The sequence below is a fragment of the Chionomys nivalis genome, chromosome 13 (assembly GCF_950005125.1).
Source record: "Chionomys nivalis chromosome 13, mChiNiv1.1, whole genome shotgun sequence".
Lineage (NCBI taxonomy): Eukaryota > Metazoa > Chordata > Mammalia > Rodentia > Cricetidae > Chionomys > Chionomys nivalis.
Genome location: NC_080098.1, coordinates 48,093,545 through 48,115,766, shown reverse-complemented (window position 1 = coordinate 48,115,766; position 22,222 = coordinate 48,093,545). Strand labels below are relative to the sequence as shown.

The following is a 22,222-nucleotide window of genomic DNA, read 5'->3' as shown; positions in this document are numbered from 1 at the left end:
CTCCCGCTGCACAATGAGCAGCTTCCCCTTCCTCCACTGCTCTATGGCTTGGCAGTCATGGCTGTGCTAGGGCAAACAAGGTACGCACACTGAGATAGTATGGTGTGAAGGGAACCATGTCTGTCTCCAAAGACACAAAGAGAATGTGGTCCAAGAATAAAGACAGATGGAGAGACACACTATCCTAGTGCCCTAAAAGGTGTGCATTGGGATAGTTCTTCTAAAAAAAAATCAAATTAATTAAAATTGCTCTCCTCCCCCCCACCAAAAAAAAAATAACCCACAGCCAAGCATGTGTAAGTCTAAAGGCACAAGCCTCTGGTCCACACTCTGGATTGAAATCCAAGTCAAATGCAAAGAAAAGAAAATGGCATTTTCGCTTTCTGGTTGGTAGAACAAGAATTAAACAATAGAAAGGTTTTCCTGGCTCTTTTACAAATTTTCGGTATCATTTTTCCTTGAATCATTAAGAGTGTCAAGAAAGAAGGTATCCTGAGAGCAAAATGATGATAATGTGGAGGAGGAAGGAGAGGAGAGGGCAGTAATCTGAAATACAAATGGTGAGGAGAATATGGGGCCGGGCATCTCCCCAAACAGCTTTCCTAGACACCCCGACGAAGGACTTTGGACTCCCACACTCAAAGCAACTGCTTGCTGTATTCACTGTGGCCATTTGTTCCAGAAGCGCAGTCTTCTCACCTCAATCTTCCAGATGTTCAGGTTAGAGAGCAGATCCCAGCAGAAATTCCCATCGGCATCCACACCGCTGAACCCAAAGCCAGCTGCATTGTGCACCGCGTCCGCTGTGGTTTTAAGACAAAACGTCAGGAACCAGGCAAAGGTCTCTAAAGGACTGCCAACATTTGTCTAGCTACACACTGGATGCTTATTCGATAGTTTCTTGGAAAATGTGCCAACACACACACACAGGACTTGGCACCATTATGAACCAGGCTGTTTGGTGACCTTGGTTTCTATTCTTTGTTCTGTAGCCTCTGAATGCTTGCTAAAATGGACGTCCATAGAATGGACAGAGGTGCATCAAGGAATGAAGAAATGATGTGAAGATGTCAGTAGTGGGATTCAGTGGCTGGCAGGGTGTAGGGGAAGAGAAGAAGGCAAACACACGGCTGCTTAGAAGTAAAGGCCAATAAGGAACACGGTGGGGACCAAGGGTTATCATTAAAGATATAACACATGGGATTTGTTACTTTCCCCCTGGCTGAGACAAATGCAATTTAAGGAAGGCTTCTTTTGGCTCGTGGTGGGAAAGGCATGGTGGGGCAGGAGGCAGCTGGTCACACTGAAGAAGCGGAGAGAGAGATGGAACGCTGACTCTCTGGCCACTTTCTCTTTTTTTATTCAGTCCAGAACCCAAGACCATGGTGCCCCTTACACTCAGGCAGGTCAAGCCTCAGCTAAGCCTCTCTAGAAATACCTTCAGGCATGCCCGGAGGCGTGTGCCGCAGGTGATTTGAAATCCCACCAAGAGGATTAGCAACATTAACCATCTCAGGTGTTAAAGGGTAGTGGGCTATGTCAGGAGAGAGCCCGTTCTGGAAGAAAACAGGAGCTTAACCTGGACAGGCTACATAAAGGGGCTGATGGGCTAACCCAAGATGCAGCTAAGGAAAGTTTATGACAAGGTAGAGAAGCTGAGCAGGGAACTGGGAACCAGGTCCAGAGGAAGCCACACAGGGCCACAATGATGAACACCCTAACACAGTGTGTGATAGCAAAGCTTGGTAGGGAAGGGAGGATCAAGAGTCTAAGATTATTCTGGGCTGCATAGCAAATATAAGGCTAGCCTGGGCTATGGAGGAAGTTGAAGACCAGCTTGAACTACACAGGAAAATTCTGGCTCATAAAGAAAGAAAGAAAAGAAAACAGCAAACCATCTAACTCACAAAGTCATTCTGAAAGCCCCTGCTTCCATCTTGATTTACTTAACTAAATTGCAAGAAAATGGCCCTCAAAGGAACAATCTACCTTGAATCAATGCTGTAATGAGGTGTTTTGTAACCGGCTAGAGTCCTGACAAGCCCTCACTGTTATGATGAAGACCAAGAGACTACTTTTCTCCTTTATCATATTCCAAATTCTGTTAGAATATGCTCTTCAAGAAATTAAGTCACCAGTGACTCACACTAATTAAATCAAAGCCCTTTCTAGTTCTAGACTGGAGGAGGTCCGAGAGGATTCACCCATAAAGGTTTAAGTCCAAATGCAGACAGCTCTCAGGCCCGCTGGAGAGGAGCCTGCCTTCAGAACAGCCACATGAAAGGAACTGGCATCCTCCAGGTGGGGGTCTTGCTCTGAGCTCAGTGGTCAAGCATTTGTCTAGCACTGTCCTTGGGTTGCATCCCCAGGATGGAGAAGGAGTGGGGGTGAGGGAGCAGCTCAATGTTTATCTCCTCTATTTTTGGCATAGCTGATGATTTAACGATGCTTATCTTAGGCTTGGCTTCAACTGAAAACTATCTGGTTTCTCGTAGAAGACAGGATCCATGCCATCCTCTCTCTTTTAGAGGGAAATTCAGTAGAGAAGAAAAAGAAAACAAAGAAAGCAGTTGCCTGAAAAGGGCCTCATGGTTTCATATATGTGAGAACAAATCTATGAATGACAGATGTCAACTAGGTGACAGCTAAAATCACAGCTGGGCAGCCCATGGCAAGGCCAGCACAGCAATTCTTAACTTCCTGTCTCCTCCTTTAGTTTTGTGCCTACCATTCTGAGTCAGAGCCGAAAGAACCAAGCAGTGATCGTGTGCATAAATGCGTGTTTTCCCTGGTCATCATCTGTGATACTCAGATTTTCACAACACACAGGTAAAAACAGCTTAAGGCAGGGACAGATTTACTCAGGCCCAGATGTTGCAATCCATCACTGTAGGGAAGGTGGGTGTGGCAGAGCGTGTCACGTCGTGGCACTCAGAAAGCATAAAGAGCAAGGATTCCCGTGCTCATCTAGCTCCTTCTCCCCCATTCGGTCCCTTCAGCCTAGGTCTGGTGCTGCCAGCATGCAGGAATGGAGTTGCCTCTCAGCTCACTATCTCTGGAAGTGCCCACACAGACACACCTAGAAGTGTGTTGTACCAATAACCTGCACGCTTCTCAATCCCAGCAAGCTGGCAATCAAGATGAGCCACCACACACCTTTCTGGGTCTCTGAACCCCACACCTTCCAAGTATTTCTTATCTCCCATCACGGCGGCCTTAGGAGGGTCGGTAAGGATAGGCTCAGCAGCATAAAATGCAGAAGTTAGAGGAGGTGACTAACTTCTAGAAGCCTGTCCCCTAAGGATCAAACGGATATAACAGTGGCACCTGTTTTGAAGAAGCTGTTGAAAGTGGACGAAACTCACACCTGGGACCCATCCGGGAAGCTCTCAAGAGATGATGTTGGCCGGCATTTTTATCATGATGGCCTCTGCTAATGGGAATGCAAGGGGATTGGGACTGGAGATGTCCATTCAACGTGCAGACCATTCCAGTGTAAGCAGTGCCCGAATCTGAAGGCCAGAACTGATTCCACATCCTAAAAGGCTGAGCACTCCTTTGTGAGGTAGCTAGCTCCCAGAATCACCCTATTTGGAGAGTCAGGATTCCCTGCTCTGCACAGCGCTTTCTGCAGAAGTTTATCTAAGATTCCATCATGACCTAGAGCAGCCAGAGTGAGGTTCTGACTCATAGCCCCAAACTGGCTTTCCTTTCTCCACGCATGATGTAACCTACTATGGCAGACAAACTGATCAGGATACCCCTTGGTTGGAGCTCCTCCTTAGAACACAGCTTAACAGTTGAGCCTCTTAAATTAGTAGCAGTTGGTTGGGGGGGGGCATTTAGAATTGGATGTTAAGCCCAAAGAAAATAATTTTATTATTATTTATTACATTTATTCATTATTTCTATATAAACAGTAACTACAGAAGGCTAACACAGTGCAGCGCAACTGACATCCATGAGAGGCCAGCTTTAAGGATTAAATTTATAATTAGTACATCAGTTATATGTAAATGGCATTTTAAAGAGCTGGATAAAACAATTATTCGGTTAAGCAATTTAAATATTCCCCGATGAACTATTCATTGCTTCTTTATTCATAAATAATACAAAGGTTAATTTCAGACCAGCCCATGGAATCGAAACTGGAAAAAAACTTCAAATCAAAGCCATTAATAAAATGTTTCCACTAAACAACCAGGAAGACATAAAAGATGGGACAGAAGCAAATGGGGAGAAAAAGAGCTCAGCGTACAGAGAAAGCTGTCCAGAGGAAACATGTTCACATTCCAAAAGTCTCAGGGGTTCTCCTAAAGTGCAGACTGACATTCTCTTCCCTGCCACCCCTCCCACCCCGACCCTGTCAGCACAAACCACACCCACCTGTGTCAGACTCTCCCCATAAAGCCACGGAATGGCCTTTTTTCTCCTTAAATCTGCAGCTGATTTAGTCCAAAGCCAGCCCTAAAGCCCCGAGATACAAAAGGTGGGAACAGAAAGGGTAGGGGGAGAAGAGAGAAAGCATAGTAAGTGGAAACAGAGAATGCAGTAAAAGGGAAAAAGACATTCTCACTCCTCGACACACACACACACACACACCTATACACGTTTGTACTCACGTTAGAGCAAAGAAAAAGCATTAACTATTTTGCATGGGAAAACATATACAGGGACTCAAATAGATTCCTAGATACCCAAGATAGAGATGCCTAGATACTCAACTAATAAAGAAGGCAGCATTTTTAACTAGCAAAGCAACAGCAGAATTGGGGGGGGGGGGTAGAGACGGGCTTTTGAAGCACATACTATGCCACTGAGGCAACTCTTGATGCCTCCTGCCCAGATGATGAAGAGGTCTGTGTTCCCATAGTCTCGAGATGCAGAAGGCATTTCCTAGCACAAAGCCTGGTGCTCAACAAACACCCCTTAAATTAAACTGAATGGAAATGGAAACAAAACACAGCACCCCATAAATTCTAATACAGCTCTGGTGCTGGATGTAGAAGTTCCCACCTTTAGTACCAGCAGAGAGGGGCAGGTGGATCCCTGGTCTACAGAGCGAGTTCCAGGACAGCCGGCCAGGACTACATGGCAAGACCCCGCCTCAAACAAAACAAAACAAACAGCTCGATGTCTGATGGCTCTGGCCAAATGCTACGGAAGTACTGCATTTGGACTGAACTTACACATAGATATTCTTGCAGTTAAAAATAACCTGGCCCAAGTAGAAATGCTTAATGGGCACAAAGTTTATATTTGGGGCAATGAAAGTTTTTGGCTCTCAGTCTTAACCGTCAAAAAGAAAAAAAAAAAAAAAACCTGCCCATGCTGGCCAAAGCAGTCTACTTCACATTACATGTACTTGAATGAAGAAAATAATTCTGCATCTGCAAAGTTTAATTTTGATTTTAAAACCTGAAACACAAACTAAGAAGAGGACCTGAGTCACGTGCTATTTCCTAACCTGCAGTCTGCGGACAAAACACTGGGGACTGTTGAATGGCAAGTTGGACTTGAGAAGCCAAGTGGCTGCTCTCTGACTTTTCCGTCTTAAATCAAAAACAGTGTTGGTAAATGCATAGGCTCTTCTCTTAGCAAGGCTTTAAACAACTCCATCTAAGATTCTTTCAAAGGAAAGAGATAAACCTTGAGATTGGCCAATGTGCCTCAAGAGAGAGAGAGAGAGAGAGAATAAAAAGATGTGTGATTAATAATAATAACAATAGTAATACTGAGCTTTTCACCATGAACAGGAAAACCTGGAACTCATCTTCCTTCTGAAGCATCAAGCTCAACCAGCATTTCCTTCACTGTGTGCAACCTAAACTGACATGTGTGATGGTAAAATTCATTGCTCATTCATACAACCCAGAAAAAAAAAAAAAAGCAAGTCAGACTGTCCTGGGATTTTCTCTTAATTTTGCACTTCACTGAATGATTTTCTGGCTAAACCATTCAAGGAGGACCACTGCATTCCTCATTCATTTGGGGCCACTCCCTCAAACTTACCTAATGTCCATGCAAAGTAATACTTGGGCTTTGCAGCTTGCATGACGACATATAAGTACCAGAGTCGACTCAGAAAGTTGGCCTTATGTACAAACCAGTCATCAAGAAGGAAGGTGACAGGAAAGGACTTTGAGAGCGTCAAAAACAACAGGAGGGACAGCAAGGTCATGCACAACTTCTGTATCACAGCTCCCTAGAAATGGGGGAAAACCAAATGTGGTGTCAGGACCACAGTTTTGGCAAGAGCATCGAAAGAACATGGTCATCCAATATCTTCCCTAGAAAGGGCAGTGGATGGATATGGGTTTTCTTCCTCAAGACGCAAATCGCTAAAATTAGGTTAGGTGGTATATTTAGACGCAGAACACACATGTAACCCTTGAGGACTGGACGTGTTCACGGTAAACATGGGACATATCTGAATGTGCCTTTTAGTATCTTCTGCCAACGTAAGTTAGGTAGGGTTGTTTTTCCAAAACATAAGGGAAATAGATACCATCATAGGGTAGCAATTTTACACTAGAAAGCAGTAACCATTTGTTACTGTACAGCCTGGAGAGGCAAGCAAACATGCTTGAGTCGCCAGCCAGGAGGTAGAAGCTTCCAGTATAATAGATTCTGTGCAGGTGACTGAACACCTGAGCCAGTTCATAGGCAGATAATGGAGAGCATTTGCTTCCAAAGAAGACTCAAATGTTTAAACTGGTATCATCGTTAACTTCATCTGTTACTTTGTCACAAGACTGTTGGCAGAGATTTCTCTCCTGCCTGGTCCTGCAGCCGTTCAGTCCCAAAGAAAAACACACAGAGGTCTACATTAATTATAAACTGGTTGGCCTATTAGCTCTAGCTTCTTATTAACTCTTACATTTAAAATTTAAAATTAGCCCATAATTCTTGTCTTTGTTAGCCATATGGCTTGGTACCTTTTATCAGCAAGGTATTCTCATCTTGCTTCCTCTGTGTCTGGCTTCCTCTGTGATGACTTCAGACTCAGCCTTTCCTCTTCCCAGAATTCTCCTTTTCTGGTTGCTCTGTCTATACTTCCTGACTTGTTACTGGTCAGTCAGTGTTTTATTAAAGCAATACATCCAACAAATCTTTACAGGGTAGAAGACCATTTTCCCACAGCAAAAGGCTATTATAACCAGGGCAGAGGAAAGCTCGGTTGACAAAATTCTTGCACCACACCGACCTGTGGCATGTCTATGGGGCTTTTCCTAATTGCTGGTTGAGGCGGGAGGGCCCACTAGGCAGCTGGGCCTAGGCTGGAGAAGAAAGGGAGCTGAACAGGAGCCTACAAGCAAGCCAGCAAGCACTTCTGTGGTGTCTGCTTCAATTCGACTCCAGGATTTTCCCTGTAGTCCTTGCATTGGCTTCTCTGTAACTAAATAAGGCTTTTCCTCCCCTAGCTGTTTTTGATTATGGTTTTATCAGAGCAAAGGAGACACAAACCACAACACCTGGGGTTAGGATGTCCTGACTTCTAGGTTAGTCAACATTCGGTAATTTTGCCCAGTTCCTCTGACTTCCCAGGCAATATCATCCTACAAGTGTGTAGTTTCCAACTTCATAAAAATGGGCATCCTTTCTAATACGGCACAGCAATGGCATCCTTGGCAGAACTGATTGGGGCTTAAGTGAGTGGACACGATATGAACTGAGGATACAGCCTGGCTCTAACTAAGTGATCTAGTATAGAGAACAGTTAAATAATTGCCTATATTTGATTTTAATCAAATGGGGGGGATGATTGGTCAAGCTCTCTGCTAAGCTGTTTGACAATGGCTTTTACGGTTTCATTTTTCCATTCTAGGGCTCAAACCCAGGATCTCGTGCATACCAAGCAAGCTCTATCACCAAGCTACACTCCCAGCTATATGACTCCTTAATTAGAATGACTGTTAGCGAGGGTCAGCCCTCAGAGTAAAACCCTTTCTATGAAACCCCAAGAAACATGCTGAACGCTGAAAACTTACAGTGGGAGAAGGTTCTGGCAAACTGTGAAAACCTCTTTGCTTCCAGTTCACTTCCAGCAGCTTCATATGTATATGTCTCCCTTCGATGAAGGCTACGTAGTCCTTGAAGTTGTTACAAGGGCCAGCTATGACACTCATAAAGTTGAGATGGTAGCTTAAATATTCCAAAAGCGAGGGCTTCACTCTGTGAACATAAACGGAATTTAAAACTTGAGTACTTATCCATGTTCAATCCTCCAGCAGAATACGGAATAACCTGAACGTTATTATCCACGGCAAAATCTATCTCTCTTCTGTTCTCTATAAAATCCAGCTAAGAGAGACATCTTTAAGACAGGAACCATGGACGAGATAGGTGATTGAGATGGTCCCAGTTCCATGTCACCCTCTGCTGGTGACATGAACACTGAGGGAGGGATCTCGGGCAAAGGTTAGTCTAAGCCTGGGAGCTGCTCTTTTCTCTTCCCCTCTATCTGCCTGCATCACAACATGAAGGTACAAACAAAGGCAGGGTGAGAATCTGGCCCAATGTCAGCTGCTGAGATACTCTGGAAAGGGGAAATTCTCTCCTGACTGCCAACATAAATACAAAGTAAATAGTGGGTGGACCCGACCGGTTTCCACTTGGAAGCCACACAAAACCAACTGTGACAATCTGTTGTCTGCTTTGGTGTCTAGGTCCTGAAAAAAAGAGACCAGGGAAAACCTGCAGTGCATGCCTCTGCTTAACGCGTCCAGGGCATGCAGGATGCCTGCTCTAGCAGGGTATTACTGTAGGCGAGTTCCCAAAACAGCATCACTTACAGGTTCCTCAGACTGTGCCATAAGCTGGTTATAGCTACATAGGGTCGAGTAAGAGACCAGACTATGAGAATCCTCCAGTGCTTCACAACTGTTTCCAAGCCTCAGTTCCTTCATAAAGGATCTCCTGAGACTCCTTCAGGATGCCAGCTGTCCTTAGGGATGTCAGCTGCTTCTAGAACCCTCAAGTAGGAACACAACCCCCAGCCATGGCTGTTCTTTGGGAGCCACTCCAATGGTATTTTCATCCTTATGTCATTGTTTATCTCCTGATCCACTGGGGAGCCTCCCCCTTTCTCTCTAACACCCCTTCCCTTTCCCTTGGCCATCCATACTGGCCAAAGAACACCTTCAAAATCCGTGACTTCTCAACCTGGATTCCCTTCTGTCTTGCTTCCTATCTTTCCTTATGCTGGGAACTAATCATGCTACATGCAATGGTAATTACTATTTCTCAAAGGCCCCAGATACAAATCTAATAGATTCTGGGGTAGACACATACATCCTGAAAAGGGAGACTCTTCCAGGACTGACAAAATCAGAGATAAGCTTCATCTGCTCTTGACCTTTCCCCTACAGCAGACCCAAACACCCACACACAAAGATCTATATGTAAGGTTAGCCATTGCTTAGTATTGTCCAAAGGCAAAGATTAGTAGACAGGCAAGGACCCATTAACAGCATTCAACAGTAATGTTACTCCCATATAAAAGAATTAATATATGAGTACTTATTAAAATGAAGAAACTCTAGACCAGTCGTTCTCAACGTATGGGTTGCATATCAGAAATCCTGCATATCAGATACAGTGCAATTCATAACTGCAGCAAAATTACAGATATGAAGTAGCCAGGAAATAATTTTGTAGTTGGGGTCACCACAATATAAGGAACTGTATTAAAGGACTGCAACATCAGGAAGGGGGAGAACCACTGCTCTAGACACATCCAAAGGACTTGAGAACATACTGCTAGCTGCTGACTTACTTCACAGCAAGTCGGTGTTGCTCGGCAGAAAGGTCTTCAGCTTTTCGACCCAATCCTATGAAAGATAAATGAAATTCAGAGTAAGGTGTCTTCCCAAACTCATTTGGAAAAAGCTGATTATTTTTGTCTCCTCCACTATAAAGAATCCCATTTTTTTGCATTTTTTCAAAAGCCCTGCAGGAGGAAGGCATTGGTGGAGCATAAACTTAGCACACACAAGGCCCTGAATTCCATCCTTATAGCAGAATGTTATAAAGTTATCCGACATCAGTTACCCATGAGTCCGCCTGGAGAAGTCTCCATAGGTTTGTATGAACGAGGGAGCATTCAAGGTCACTTGTATTTGATCTGCCTGGAAGTCTGTTAACTCCAGAAAAGCCTGCCCATCACCTCCACACAGAGATTCCTTAGCACACAGCAGTATTCTAGTGCTCTAACAGTTGTAAGAGTGCTTCAGCTGCCTTGCATGAGCTGAGCCAATTCAGATGTCTCTCTCATGATGCCAAGTGGGAAACGTGGTGCGGTGGCTAACGGTGACTGTCAACTTGACAGGACCTAGGATCACCTAGGAAACAAACCTCTGGGCATGCCTGTGTTTCTAGCGGCAGTTACATGAGGTGGGAAAATCCACCTTAACCACAGGCAGCACCACTTCAAGGTGGGTTTAATAAAGAGGAGAAAGTAAGCAAGGCACCAACACACAAGCCTCTCTGCTTCTCAACTTCAGATGCCACGTGATAAGGTACTCATGCGCCTGCTGCCATGTCTTCCGACTATGATAAACTGTATCATCGCTTTCTGACATCATAGGCAATGTGACAAGAGCTCATGCACCTGTCGTCATGTCTTCCCGGCCATGGTGGACTATACCTCCAACTGGGAGCCGGATTCGGTCAGAGGATTTTGTCATAGCAACAGGAAAACTTACTAATAGACCCGAGAATTGCGATAGCTCTAACAGGAAGCGACAGCACTGGGATGAGACATAGTGGGGGAGGAAACAGAGACTTTCTCCTTCTAAATAGCAAAGGAAGCTGATGCTGACTGCAGGGAAAACACAGAGAGTCACCAGATTTTTGTCTTTTCTTCTTCTTTGAACTCATCCACAGCAGACAAACTTCCAACCACAAGTAATGTTTGCTTTCTGTAAAATGTGCATGCTATCTTGGAGTCACAGAAACTAAAGCATTATCTTGTGGGTATTTTTTTAACCTCCTTTTTTTTTTCTTTGTTTGTTTGAAACAGGATCTCACCAGGTAGCACAGGCTGACCTTGAACTTGCAGCCCTCTTCTGTACACTCTCCAAGTGCTGGGAGTACAAAAGTGAGCTGAGCCACATACTGGCTCTGAAGTATAACCAGCAACATAAGAACTCTAAATCTGCCTAGTGACCATGAAGGCAATTCCACAGCACACTTAAACTAGCTGTGGTGGCTCGGGCCTGAAATTATAGCATATGGAAGGCAGAGACAGGCAGATCAAGTTTCAGGCCAGGAAGGAGCCATAATAAGATCCTGTCAAGAGAAAATGCCTAAGAAAAGGCAGAGTGTTTCTGGAATTCCCTCATTCCTCCCACACACAAGGAGGGGAAAAGAAAAGAAAAAAGTAAATAAACATTTCACTCTGTGTTAGGAATACTCCAGGAAATGTGGTAAAGGGAGTGTCCTTTAAATTGTAAATTTAGGTCCAAAGACTATTTTGTAATAAAAAAAAAGGAAAAGAAGAAAAAGAAGAAGAAGAGGAGGAGGAGGAGGAGGAGGAGGAGGAGGAGGAGGAGGAGGAGGAGGAGGAGGAGAAGAAGAAGAAGAAGAAGAAGAAGAAGAAGAAGAGGAGGAGGAGGAGGAGGAGGAGGAGGAGGAGGAGGAGGAGGAGGAGGAGGAGGAGGAAGCAGTGTCAAAAAACAAAAACCGCCCAGCCCAGTATGGTTGCACCTGGGAGAAAGCAGGAAGATTCCAAGTTCAAGACTAAACTGGGTTGCACAGTGAGGCCAACTCTACACACATACATACATACACACAGAGTCAATAATACGACCCCACTCTGTTTTATTCAATTAAATCTCAACACACCCATAGCAATTTACAGAACTGAACTCACTTTGACTGTTGGTTACTTTACTTCTGTTAGTTTATACTGGTAGACACACCCAACCTTTTGACATGGTAACACCAAGTTGTCATATATAAAGTTGACACTCAAGAACAGAACAGCATAGCTAATCCCACCAACACCCCTCAAAAATCTTACAATGTTTTAAGTAAGTTTATGATTTGGGTTAGAGCTACATTCGAAGCTATTCTGGGCTTCCTCAGACCCATGGGTTAGATATTCCTGGCAGCTACTACACCAAGCAGGGCTTCCATTTTCCTGAGACTTTCTGATTCTGACAATGTAAGTTGCATTTTGGGATGTGTCTGAGTCCTGGGAAAGTCAGGATGGTTGGTGACTCTACGGACACCCCATTCTTGCTGCGGAATGACCCAGTTCTATGCAGAGTAGCTAAAGCCCCAAGTATGAATGAAATACACTGGGTCAAATGAAACATGGTCTGTTCCCACGCTTTAAGTAAAACAAGGACACTAGTTGTTGGAGAGAAATCTTCTCAACCTGGCTACTATAAAGACATGTCAACAGTGGAGATTTTTCTGAGCGCAACACAAACCCACAGGGCACCTGCCCATTGAACCCCTAAACCCTGTATTAGAATCATCCACCTAGCTGAAAATCTTCCTCCCTTCCCTCAAAAACCACTCTACTGATGGAAATAGTGTGCTCTGACCACTGTTAGGAAGAACCTAATAGAAAAAAGTGTTCAGTTTTACACAAGCAAAAGACTCTTCCTTCTCCCAGCTTTTTATAGGTCAGGCTAATCTTATCAGACAATTTTTCCAAGCACACACCTCCCCCAGGGGGCTAAAAACTGTAACATTAAAAACTGATTAACCAGCCAATGCTGTTACATTTTTTATTGCCCTCTAAGTTTTTCAGAGCTGAAATCAAAGCAGAAAGGAAGCCGTTGTCTTAATAAATTTGGAAAAGGTCAGAGGGCATCATGAATTAACTTTAAAATGTAAACAGAAACCTCACTGTTCTTGGAGCAAACACTTAAGTGAATGTGGACTGTGGATTCAATTTTTAAAAAAAATGGGGAGTGGAGGCTGGGAAAGCAGAAGGGTGTGACTACGGAAGCCTGGAAACTGTGAACAAGAGAGAACAAGGCCTGCCAGCGCTCACGTAAATCTTGGACTGCGTGTGATAGACGCATGGGAGTACCGGACACCTGGATGGCTCTGAGAGCCAAAAGGAAGACTGTTTCTCACCATCGTGAATTTGGAAAGCCAAGGTTGTGATCTTCTGAGTGACAATCATCAGAGGCCTAGAAAGAGGACAGAAAGTGGAAACTGGTTCAAAAAAAAGGGAAAGAAACTTCTATCTCTTTGCACGGTGGTTTTCCCCTTGCTGTTTACTAAATCCAATGCAGAAACAAAGACTCTAACATATTCCACTTTTATCCCCCTTGCAAGTTGCTTTCCATATGTGGACAGAATAGTGCTCACCAGGACAACCCAGACCGTCTCAGTTAGCAAAGGCAGTATCAACATCAGAGGACAGCCTACATGAGACCTTCACATGACCGGGTCAATAAACATTGCATCATGAAAAGGCCTGAGGGAGGGTCAGCAGGATGGAATGTTCTTTTACAGGTTGCTAGCCTAGGAGCCAGCCCATATAGTTTAGATGGTTGGTAGGCTAGACCGGTTCTGTCTGTATACGCGCACTCTGGGATGTTCAAATCATGACAAAATTACCCAGGGACACATTTCTCAAATCACGCTTGCAATGTTAACAGACACAGGGCTGTTCCTGGTGTCTTCACCCATGTCTGATGCAATCTGCTTTGCTCTGTTAAAGGCAAATCTGACATGCACACATAGTAAGATATATTTGTAAAGTACAGCTGTCGAAAAACAAGCAATTTGTTAAAAAAAAAAAAAAAACACAACAGCAGTCTTAAATTAGTAAAGCCAGCCACTGCGGTGAGACCTTTTCCGGGAGACATGTACAAACTCCTGTTCTTCCCAGATAGGGCACCAGTAAAATCCAAAAGAAATGAGTCCACTCCAGTCTAGCTTGGAGAACCAGAGTTTAGCGCTGCTCGCAGGTGCAGAGGTGAAGAGTTACCAACAGGAACATGGGCACCTTCTGGGCAGCTACTGTACTGAAGAGGAACTCTGCTCCTACCTCCCCTTGTAAATCTTGACTGCTTTTATATCCTTGAGAAGGTGTGAGACCCCATGGACTTTAAGAGCCATCTTGTGAAGAACCTCACACACTTAGTGGGCCCACTTATGTGAGGGACTCATGGGAATAATTGCAGTTTCTCTATCTTAAAAATGGCAACATGTCATGCTCAGACGACGGAGTCTCACAAGAGCCCCAAATCAAAACTTACCTACAAATGGCACTTAGGCCAAAAAGCTAGGATAGCTGGATGAGGGTTAAGAATCATCATTTTAACTTTCGGCTGTATATAGTACATGCCTGTAATCCTATCACTCAGGAAGCTAAGGCAGGAAGATCAGGAGTTGGGAGCTAACCTGAGTTACTTAGAGAGACCCTGTCACAAAAAAAAAGAAATATATAAATTTTTTGTGCTTCAAAGTGAAAAAAATGAATGAAATATTTGTAAATAATATATTTTATTATTTAATAACAGACAGTTCAATTTAAAGGCAGCCACAGAATCTCAACAAATAACTCTCATGTGTGTCAGTGTGTCTGTGTGTGTGGTGGGTGTGTGTGTAATGGATAGTAAGTACATGAAAAGATAACTGTTAGTAATTAGCAGGCACAGAAATTCAAGTGGGAATCACAAAGAGGTACCATTTCCAAGCACCAGTACAGCTGTAATCAAAATGACAGGCAATGACAAGTGTTTGCATGGATATAGAGAAATCAACACCCTTACACACTGTGAGTGAGAGTACGTGATGGTTAATTTTGATCATCAACTTCATTTGATTAAGAAACACATAGGAAATTAATGAAGCACACTTTGGCTGTGTCTGTGAGTGCACTTCAAAAGGTTTAACTAAAGAGAGAAGATTCACCCGAAATGCAGAGAGCCCCGTAACAAGGGCTAGAGCGCCAGACAGAATAAAAAGGGGAACAGAGCAGGAGAGACGGCTCACAAAAATAGCAATGGCTCTTTGAAATCCTCCTGCATCTCACATCGTGTTTGTGGAAGCCCAATAGCCAATAGGCAGGACTTAAAACAACATAATGTTGTGCTAGGGAAAATGGAGGTAGGTCTGCCTAGAAGCAGGGCGGGCACCTGTGCTCTGTCAGAACAGGTGACAATACCTACAGCCAACAAGAAGGTAATCAGGTCAGCCACTCTAGGGCAGCAAGTCATGCCATGCTCTTTTATGTTGAAAAATAAATGAACACCATGGTTTGGGTCCTCATCAAAAGGGCTACCTTAGAGTTTCTAGAAGACCAACTTGGTCATATAGATCCATGTGTCTTTGTCGCTCACTCTCTTCATGTTCAACAAGATCTCTGACCCAGAAGGTACAACAAAGGCTGAGAGCTATCTTTCTCAAAAGAGGTTCTCTATATATAGACACTGCATTCAAGGTGGTTTCTAAATATGGCCTTCAAAGCACCATAGTTTTCTTTCCAATGCCTTTCTGTCTTCCTTTGCTTTCTTCTGGAAGCCTGGAAATGCTCATAGTCCTATGCAAATGCCAGCATATATTTTTAAATGTGTGCCACATTCTGTGTGCACATCCTATGTGCAAACCGTGTAAAGCTCTGCGCCCAACTTAGCCCACACATATGCGGTAGGGTCTGAGCACACACGTACCAATAAAGTGATAAAATATTATGGAATTAGCCTAGACCTACATCTCTGTAAAAATATATTTGTTTTCACTTACCAATGACTACACTAAATGTACTCCATTGCCTAAACATTTAATAGTCTAATATGCACAAACATCTCTGTCCTCCCTCTGTCCCCCACTTCTCCCCTCTCTTTTGCTCTCTCAGTAGCAGAGATTAAAGCCAGGGTCTCCTGTATGCTAGGGAAGCACTCTATCACTGAGTTCTAACCTTAGTCCTTTCTTCACAGTTTCATTTAGTCGTTCAGGTTTGCTTTGAACTTACTACGAAGCCCAGGCAGGCCTTGAACCTATGACTCTCCTGCTTCAGCCTCCTGAGCAGCTGGAATTATAGTCTATGCTGCTAGGCCTGGCTTAAATGTCTGTCACATTTAAGACCCCATCTGCCCCCATTAGTATCTTCCCTGTTTGGGAGGAGGAAAAATGTCTCACCTGAGTAATCTCCTGTACCTCTGTTTCCATTTAAGTACGGGCTTCTCAAGGAAGCTGACTAATGCAGAATGTACTGCTGGAGCACCCAGCCAAGTCAATGAATACTAATTAGAACTCTCTACCACTGGAATATGCAAACACCACACTGTTGACATGCCTTAGAGAAGATGTAATGGAGGGGGGCGTGAAGAAGAGACAGCTGTGGGTTAAATGTTATCTAGCAATATGTATACATATTAATCTTATACATTATCTGTTTTATACTCTCAACAGGTGGTGTTTCTATTTGAAATATCTAAAGAAGTTTCTAAGAACTTACACACACATGCACATGCGCATATACACACACACACACACACTCACACAAAAAAAAACACCTCAGAGCTGGGCGGTGGTGGCGCACTCCTTTAATCCCAGCACTTGGGAGGCAGAGGCAGGCGGATCTCTGTGAGTTCGAGACCAGCCTGGTCTACAAGAGCTAGTTCCAGGACAGGCTCCAAAACCACAGAGAAACCCTGTCTCGAAAAACAAAAAAACAAAACAAAACAAAAAAAACACCTCAGAGATAAAGAGATGGCTCAGCGGCGGGTAAAGCACTTTCTGGGTGATCCAGAGTTTGGATCCCCAGCACCCACATAAATGCTAAGTGCACATGGTGGCCTGCCTGAAATCCCAGGACTTGGGAGGCAGAATTGGAAGCCCTGGAGCAAGCCAGTCAGTCATGATGATAGTCAAATTGGTAAGCTTTTAGTTCACACAGAAGATCCTGCTTCAATATATAAGGTGGAAATGATCAAGACAGACACTCAGCCTCGACCTTTGGCCTCAACATACAAGCACACAGTTGTATACAGCCATCTTCATACACATGTGTACCCACATCCATACACAGTCACACATGCATGCATACTACACATAAGAAAGCAAGCAATTCATGTCCACGAGTTATGTGCTCCAAAAATGCCTAAAACCCACACACTAGAACCAGAACCTGTTCACTGCAAGGAAACTTGGTCCTGAACCCTTAAGATTAGAGTCTGTAAGCATGACAGGATGGCACCAAACTGTCCCTCACAGAGCCACTCCACACCTACTACTCTTTAGCTATGACTGTTTCCAAATGTGAACTGAGATCTACCCAGTCTAAACAGAGGTTCTATCAGGTAATGAGACTTGGGAATTGAATTCTTAGAAGCTTCAACTTAAATTGTAAGTCCCACATATACAGTATTTCAATCAAATAAAATAGTCTAAGGTACACTGTTGTCTTATGATTGGTATTCATGCTCATTGTTTTCCAAAATTCAAAGCTCAGCATACAGGATGTGGTGGTTAATGTTGCCAACTGACGGGATCTAGGATCACCTGTAAGACAAACCAGGCTAGCCTCTGGGAGCACCTGTGGGCGGTTTTCTAGATGAGGCTTGCCTCTAGAGTGGCCGTGAGGGGTTTTCTAGATGAGGCTAGCCTATGGTGTGGCCGTGAGGGGTTTTCTAGATGAGGCTAGCCTCTGATGTGGCCGTGAGGGTTTTTCTAGATGAGGCTGGCCTCTGGTGTGCCTGTGCGGGGCTATATGAACACACACTGCAAGCACAGACACAGGAGGAGATACACAGATGGTTCCCTCATGCAACTGTAGTTTTTCTGCAGCACAGCGAGGCTGCTGAATCTGAGCTGTGCTCTGATTTCTCCCCATCAGCCACATCCTTAGATTCGCACACCCTCATCGATGTCCTGCTGTGCCCTTGGACCTGAGAAGCCTCTGAAATCAAGGGGAGGGGCCCACCTTCCCTTTCTGACATTGTTTTTTCCCCTGATTAAAACAAAAAGCAAGTAAAACCATACTTTGTCTTCTTGAACTTGAGATGACTAATCTGGATAAAGAAGTATGAGTGAAAAATAGAAATATAAGCACAGAAGTGAAGTAAGACAAAACAAGCAGGTGAATATAAGTTTGAGACATAAGGATGATACAGTGACAATTTCCAACCACCACACCACACACACACACACACACACACACACCACTTTTTTTCAGAGCTTTAAGCTCTACTGTTGGCACTGACCAGGAACATAGTCACCACTTCCCATTTCAACAGGGCACAGGACAAAGGGACATGGCATAACTTCTGTCTGCAGAATTAAACTCTAAGTGACTCTTCTAAAGACTGAAAACCTAGCAAGAGCCAGAAGGGGGGAAAATGTGACAAAAAAAAAAAAAAAAAAAGCCAACCTTGAAATCTCTTTGCATATATTCTCTCTTTCCAAATCACAGAACGCAATTATGTGGACAATGACTGGGCTGAACGTCAGATGGGGTGGCCAGATGTCATAAAGCGACAGAGGAAAACACTTCCAGTGACAACAGGGCAAATGCCCCCCACCAGGAGAGGGACCACAGTCAGAGTTCTATTGTGCACCCCTAAGATATAGCAGGGAACACAAATGGTGGCTGGTCCAAATGCCAACTATGAATCTCCATGATCCTGCACTATGCATTCAAATATATTAAATAACATTCCAGGAGTATTCATAATGCTATTAATAAAACAAATATAAAGTGACCAGTAATGGTCCCCCAGGAGAAGCTGTCCTATGTTTTCATTATTTCTCCCCACTCCTTCTCTATCGATACCCACATTCAGAGAAAGAAATGGAAGCTTGGCACAGATTCATCTCCTAGGCTTTAAAAACATTTTCCTCTTCCTCTCTGTCTTTTCTTTTTTATTTCTTTGAGATAGGATCTCACTGTGCAGCTCACTCTGTCCTCCACCGCAGGGCAATCCTCCTCCCTTAACCTCCCAAGTACTGGAATTACAGATGTGAGCCATTACACCTAACTTAAAAACCTCATTCTCAGTGGCAGCATTAACCTAGCTATTTGATTTAATTGTCCACATTTTTCAGACCATTTAGGATTCTTACAGTTTTTCACTATTAATGAAAATAGCTTTAAAAAATCCCCATGAATATATCTTATTTCCTCACAGTGATTCAATTCCTAACAATTTAGCCTATTATAACATATGAACTTGAAAACATTCTTTCTTGAAATGTGTGGGAAAACTGCCTTCCAGGAGAGTAATATATATTTATACTCCCACTGGCAGCGTGTGCAAGGCCTCATTCCATGTTTTCAAAAACACTTGGTGACCTGAATTGCCAACACAAGGGAGAAATTATCTGCCTGGGTCCGGCCTGGACTGGAAAAGAAGAAGTCAGAGTTTTGGCTGCCACCCTTGGAAAACATAACTTCATTTGTACCCTTCTGTGAGTGAAGAAAATAAAAAACCAATTCACCACACACACACAGACACACACACAATCGCCATTACTACAATTGCTGAGCTCCACCAGGAAGACGGATGCATATTCTAATGCAGTAGTTCCCAACCTTCCTAATGCTGCGACCCTTTAATACAGTCCCTCATGTTGTGGTAACCCCCAACCATACAGTTATTTCATTGCTACTACATAACTCTAATTTTGCTACTGTTGTGAATCATACTGTAAACATCTGAGATGCAGGATATCTGATATGCAACCGCAAAGGGATTGCAACCCACAAAATGCCCTCTGTAACCCATATTCGGAGAGAAAACATGAAGACAGCCACAGCTATTAATACATGTATCGATTTAAATTGCATTAGTAGCCCTGTCAAAAGGGTATCTTGTGCGTTTTCCTTACTGGGCCAGCCCATGGAAACTTGATTACTTTTAAGTGACAAATAAATTTTCAAGTCCCAGAACAACCTAAAGTTCAAGTGGGTATGTTTTCCCAAATTAAAGAGATCCGTATATGTTCAGACACAAATGCTAATCACCCCCCGAGCCCACTAAATGCCTGTCTGTGCTCTTACACTAAAGGTGCATTGAAGAGTGTTAAACACTAAGATTCGTCCACGTCCTCCAAGTTTAGATCCTCCCATGTCAGGGTGGTTTGTGACACCACATGCCACTTTGAAACAACGCTTTGCCTCTTGGCAAAATCCTCAACAGCGCCTTTCAGTGGATAGAAAGAGCAAGGTGAAGTCAATTCCGTTCTGAAAGAAAGCTTGTGGTTGCTGCATGCTTATAGAAAGAAGGGCCAGTAGAATGGTTCAGCCAATAAAGGTGACTGCCACCAAGGCTGATGACCTGAGTTCAATCCTCAGGACTCATGTGGTGGAAGGAGAGAATTGACTCACACAAACTATCCTCTGACCTCCAACCTGGGTGTCGTGCCACGTACACATATACAGATTAAATAAAATAATATATTTTTAATATTTAAAAAGCAATAATAATAATTTTTAAAGAATCAGCGTTAGTGAAGATCCCCTGTAACTGTTGTCAGCCCTTGCCAATTTAGGGTGGGGGTACTGCTCCATTTATAATGACTGTCATTGGCCAGGAAGATGGGTTTATGTCTGTCATTTTTGTTTTAAAATAACAATACACATATTGGATAGCATGGCCACTCAGCTACCAGAAAACTAAGTCACATACAACTTTCAAATTGGCAGGCCCACCTTCTTTAAATCTGCTCCCTAAACACGTCCATGCGAGCTGAACACTCCTCAGTACCACTGCGGGTAACCTCCAGAGACTTCTTACAGAAATTAAAAAAAAAAAAAAAAAAAAAAAGCCACGAAATAAACACCACTTGAGGGAATTTACCCAGTTCAGAGAGTGAGGAAGATCAGAGCTGGTTTGCACCTTCCCCGTCAGCAAACATAACATCAGCCGTGCTGAGCAAGCACGTGACTGCTTTCCCCAAATGCCTTGACCTTTTCCTTTCTGGTAACTTTCCGTGTTTTTGACCTTGCTAAAAATAATGTAAAAGATGCACTGGTGCATGATACATACCTATGAACTCAGCATACATTTGAACTGAGAGTTCAAGCCCAGCTTATGCTATAGAGAAGAGGCCAGTCTAGAATACATGAGCAAGACGGTCTGAGGTAAGGGTGGGGAGTGAGAGAAAAAAAGAAGAAAAGGAAAGAGAAAAGGAGAAAGCTTCATGGTGCTGATGAAGCAAATGGAAGAGGAGGCATAACAAGACTAAGACATGAATGAGAGCTGTGTCTTGACATCCACATCCATCCAAAGACAGAGAAGCACGAATCAAAGTGTATGAGCTGCTTGAAGCTGCTATGACAAACTGCTTCAAGCCGGATGGCTTCAAACAAAACTTGAGTTCTCTTTTTTAAATTCCCGGTCCCAGACAACAGAAGACCAAAGCTAATCACATGCACATGGCGGTGGTTCCTTCTGGAGGCTCAGAGGGCAATCTGCCCCACACTTCTCCCTGGCTTCTGCTAGTTGACAACATGGCTGGACTCCAGCTGCACCCCTAAGCCCTACCCCCATCTTCTGCACACAGTCATCTTACTTCTAGGTGTGGCTTGAGTCTATCTATCCAGACCTTTCTATGAAGACCGGTCAGACTGCATCTGAAGCGCGTAATTTAAGCCAGGGTCACCTCAACTTAACTGATTGCATCTGCAAAGATGCTGTTTAGAAATGAGGGCACAGCTTGGGGCTGGGTGGACACGAGTTTGGGAAGGACAGCTAACCCTGGGCATAACCCTGGCTACAGGATAGATTTCTATGTGATCGAGACATACGAGCACACATCCATTCTGCAGCTGTGCACACGTCTGTCAATTTCTTCCTGCTATATACAGGGTTCTCAGTCTGTCTGTGAATAATGGATGCAAGAACCTTTGATACAGGAGCAAGGCCTCTGCTTGGAGACTAGGTCCCCCCACTAAAATGACCCCCTTGCATAAATGACCTGATCTCTAGGGTCATTTCCTCTATTTCCTCTAGCATGAAATCAGGGAGGAAACATAAAACAAAACAAAAGGTGCCTAAACACAATCTAGGCAAAGAATCCTTGGTATCTGCAGTGTTCTTTAATGTTCTCAGCAGCAGCTTCAGCCACATTTAATTCAACAGCAATTATTTTTATGTACTAAACTTCCTTCAGTGGCTTCCCAAAGTCCCCAAGCTGGTTTTGGAGAAACTACTATCTCTCATATATATATTCTTATTTATTTATAAATACACATACACACCTATGCCCACATATTTATAGATAAATGTATATATAATCAGCT

General features: G+C 43.7%; 1 protein-coding gene across 1 annotated transcript in view; it reads right to left on the bottom strand.

Moving 5' to 3' along the window:
* Mboat1 (membrane bound O-acyltransferase domain containing 1) overlaps window positions 1-22,222 on the bottom strand; it is a 105,936-nt gene that overhangs the window by 17,120 nt on the left and 66,594 nt on the right. The window contains exons 5-9 of the mRNA XM_057787627.1: window positions 13,099-13,154; window positions 9,779-9,833; window positions 7,992-8,175; window positions 6,013-6,205; window positions 700-803 (exon numbers count right to left, since the gene is read on the bottom strand). Of these exons, the coding sequence (XP_057643610.1) occupies window positions 700-803; window positions 6,013-6,205; window positions 7,992-8,175; window positions 9,779-9,833; window positions 13,099-13,154 (592 nt within the window). The remainder of the gene's footprint in view (window positions 1-699; window positions 804-6,012; window positions 6,206-7,991; window positions 8,176-9,778; window positions 9,834-13,098; window positions 13,155-22,222) is intronic.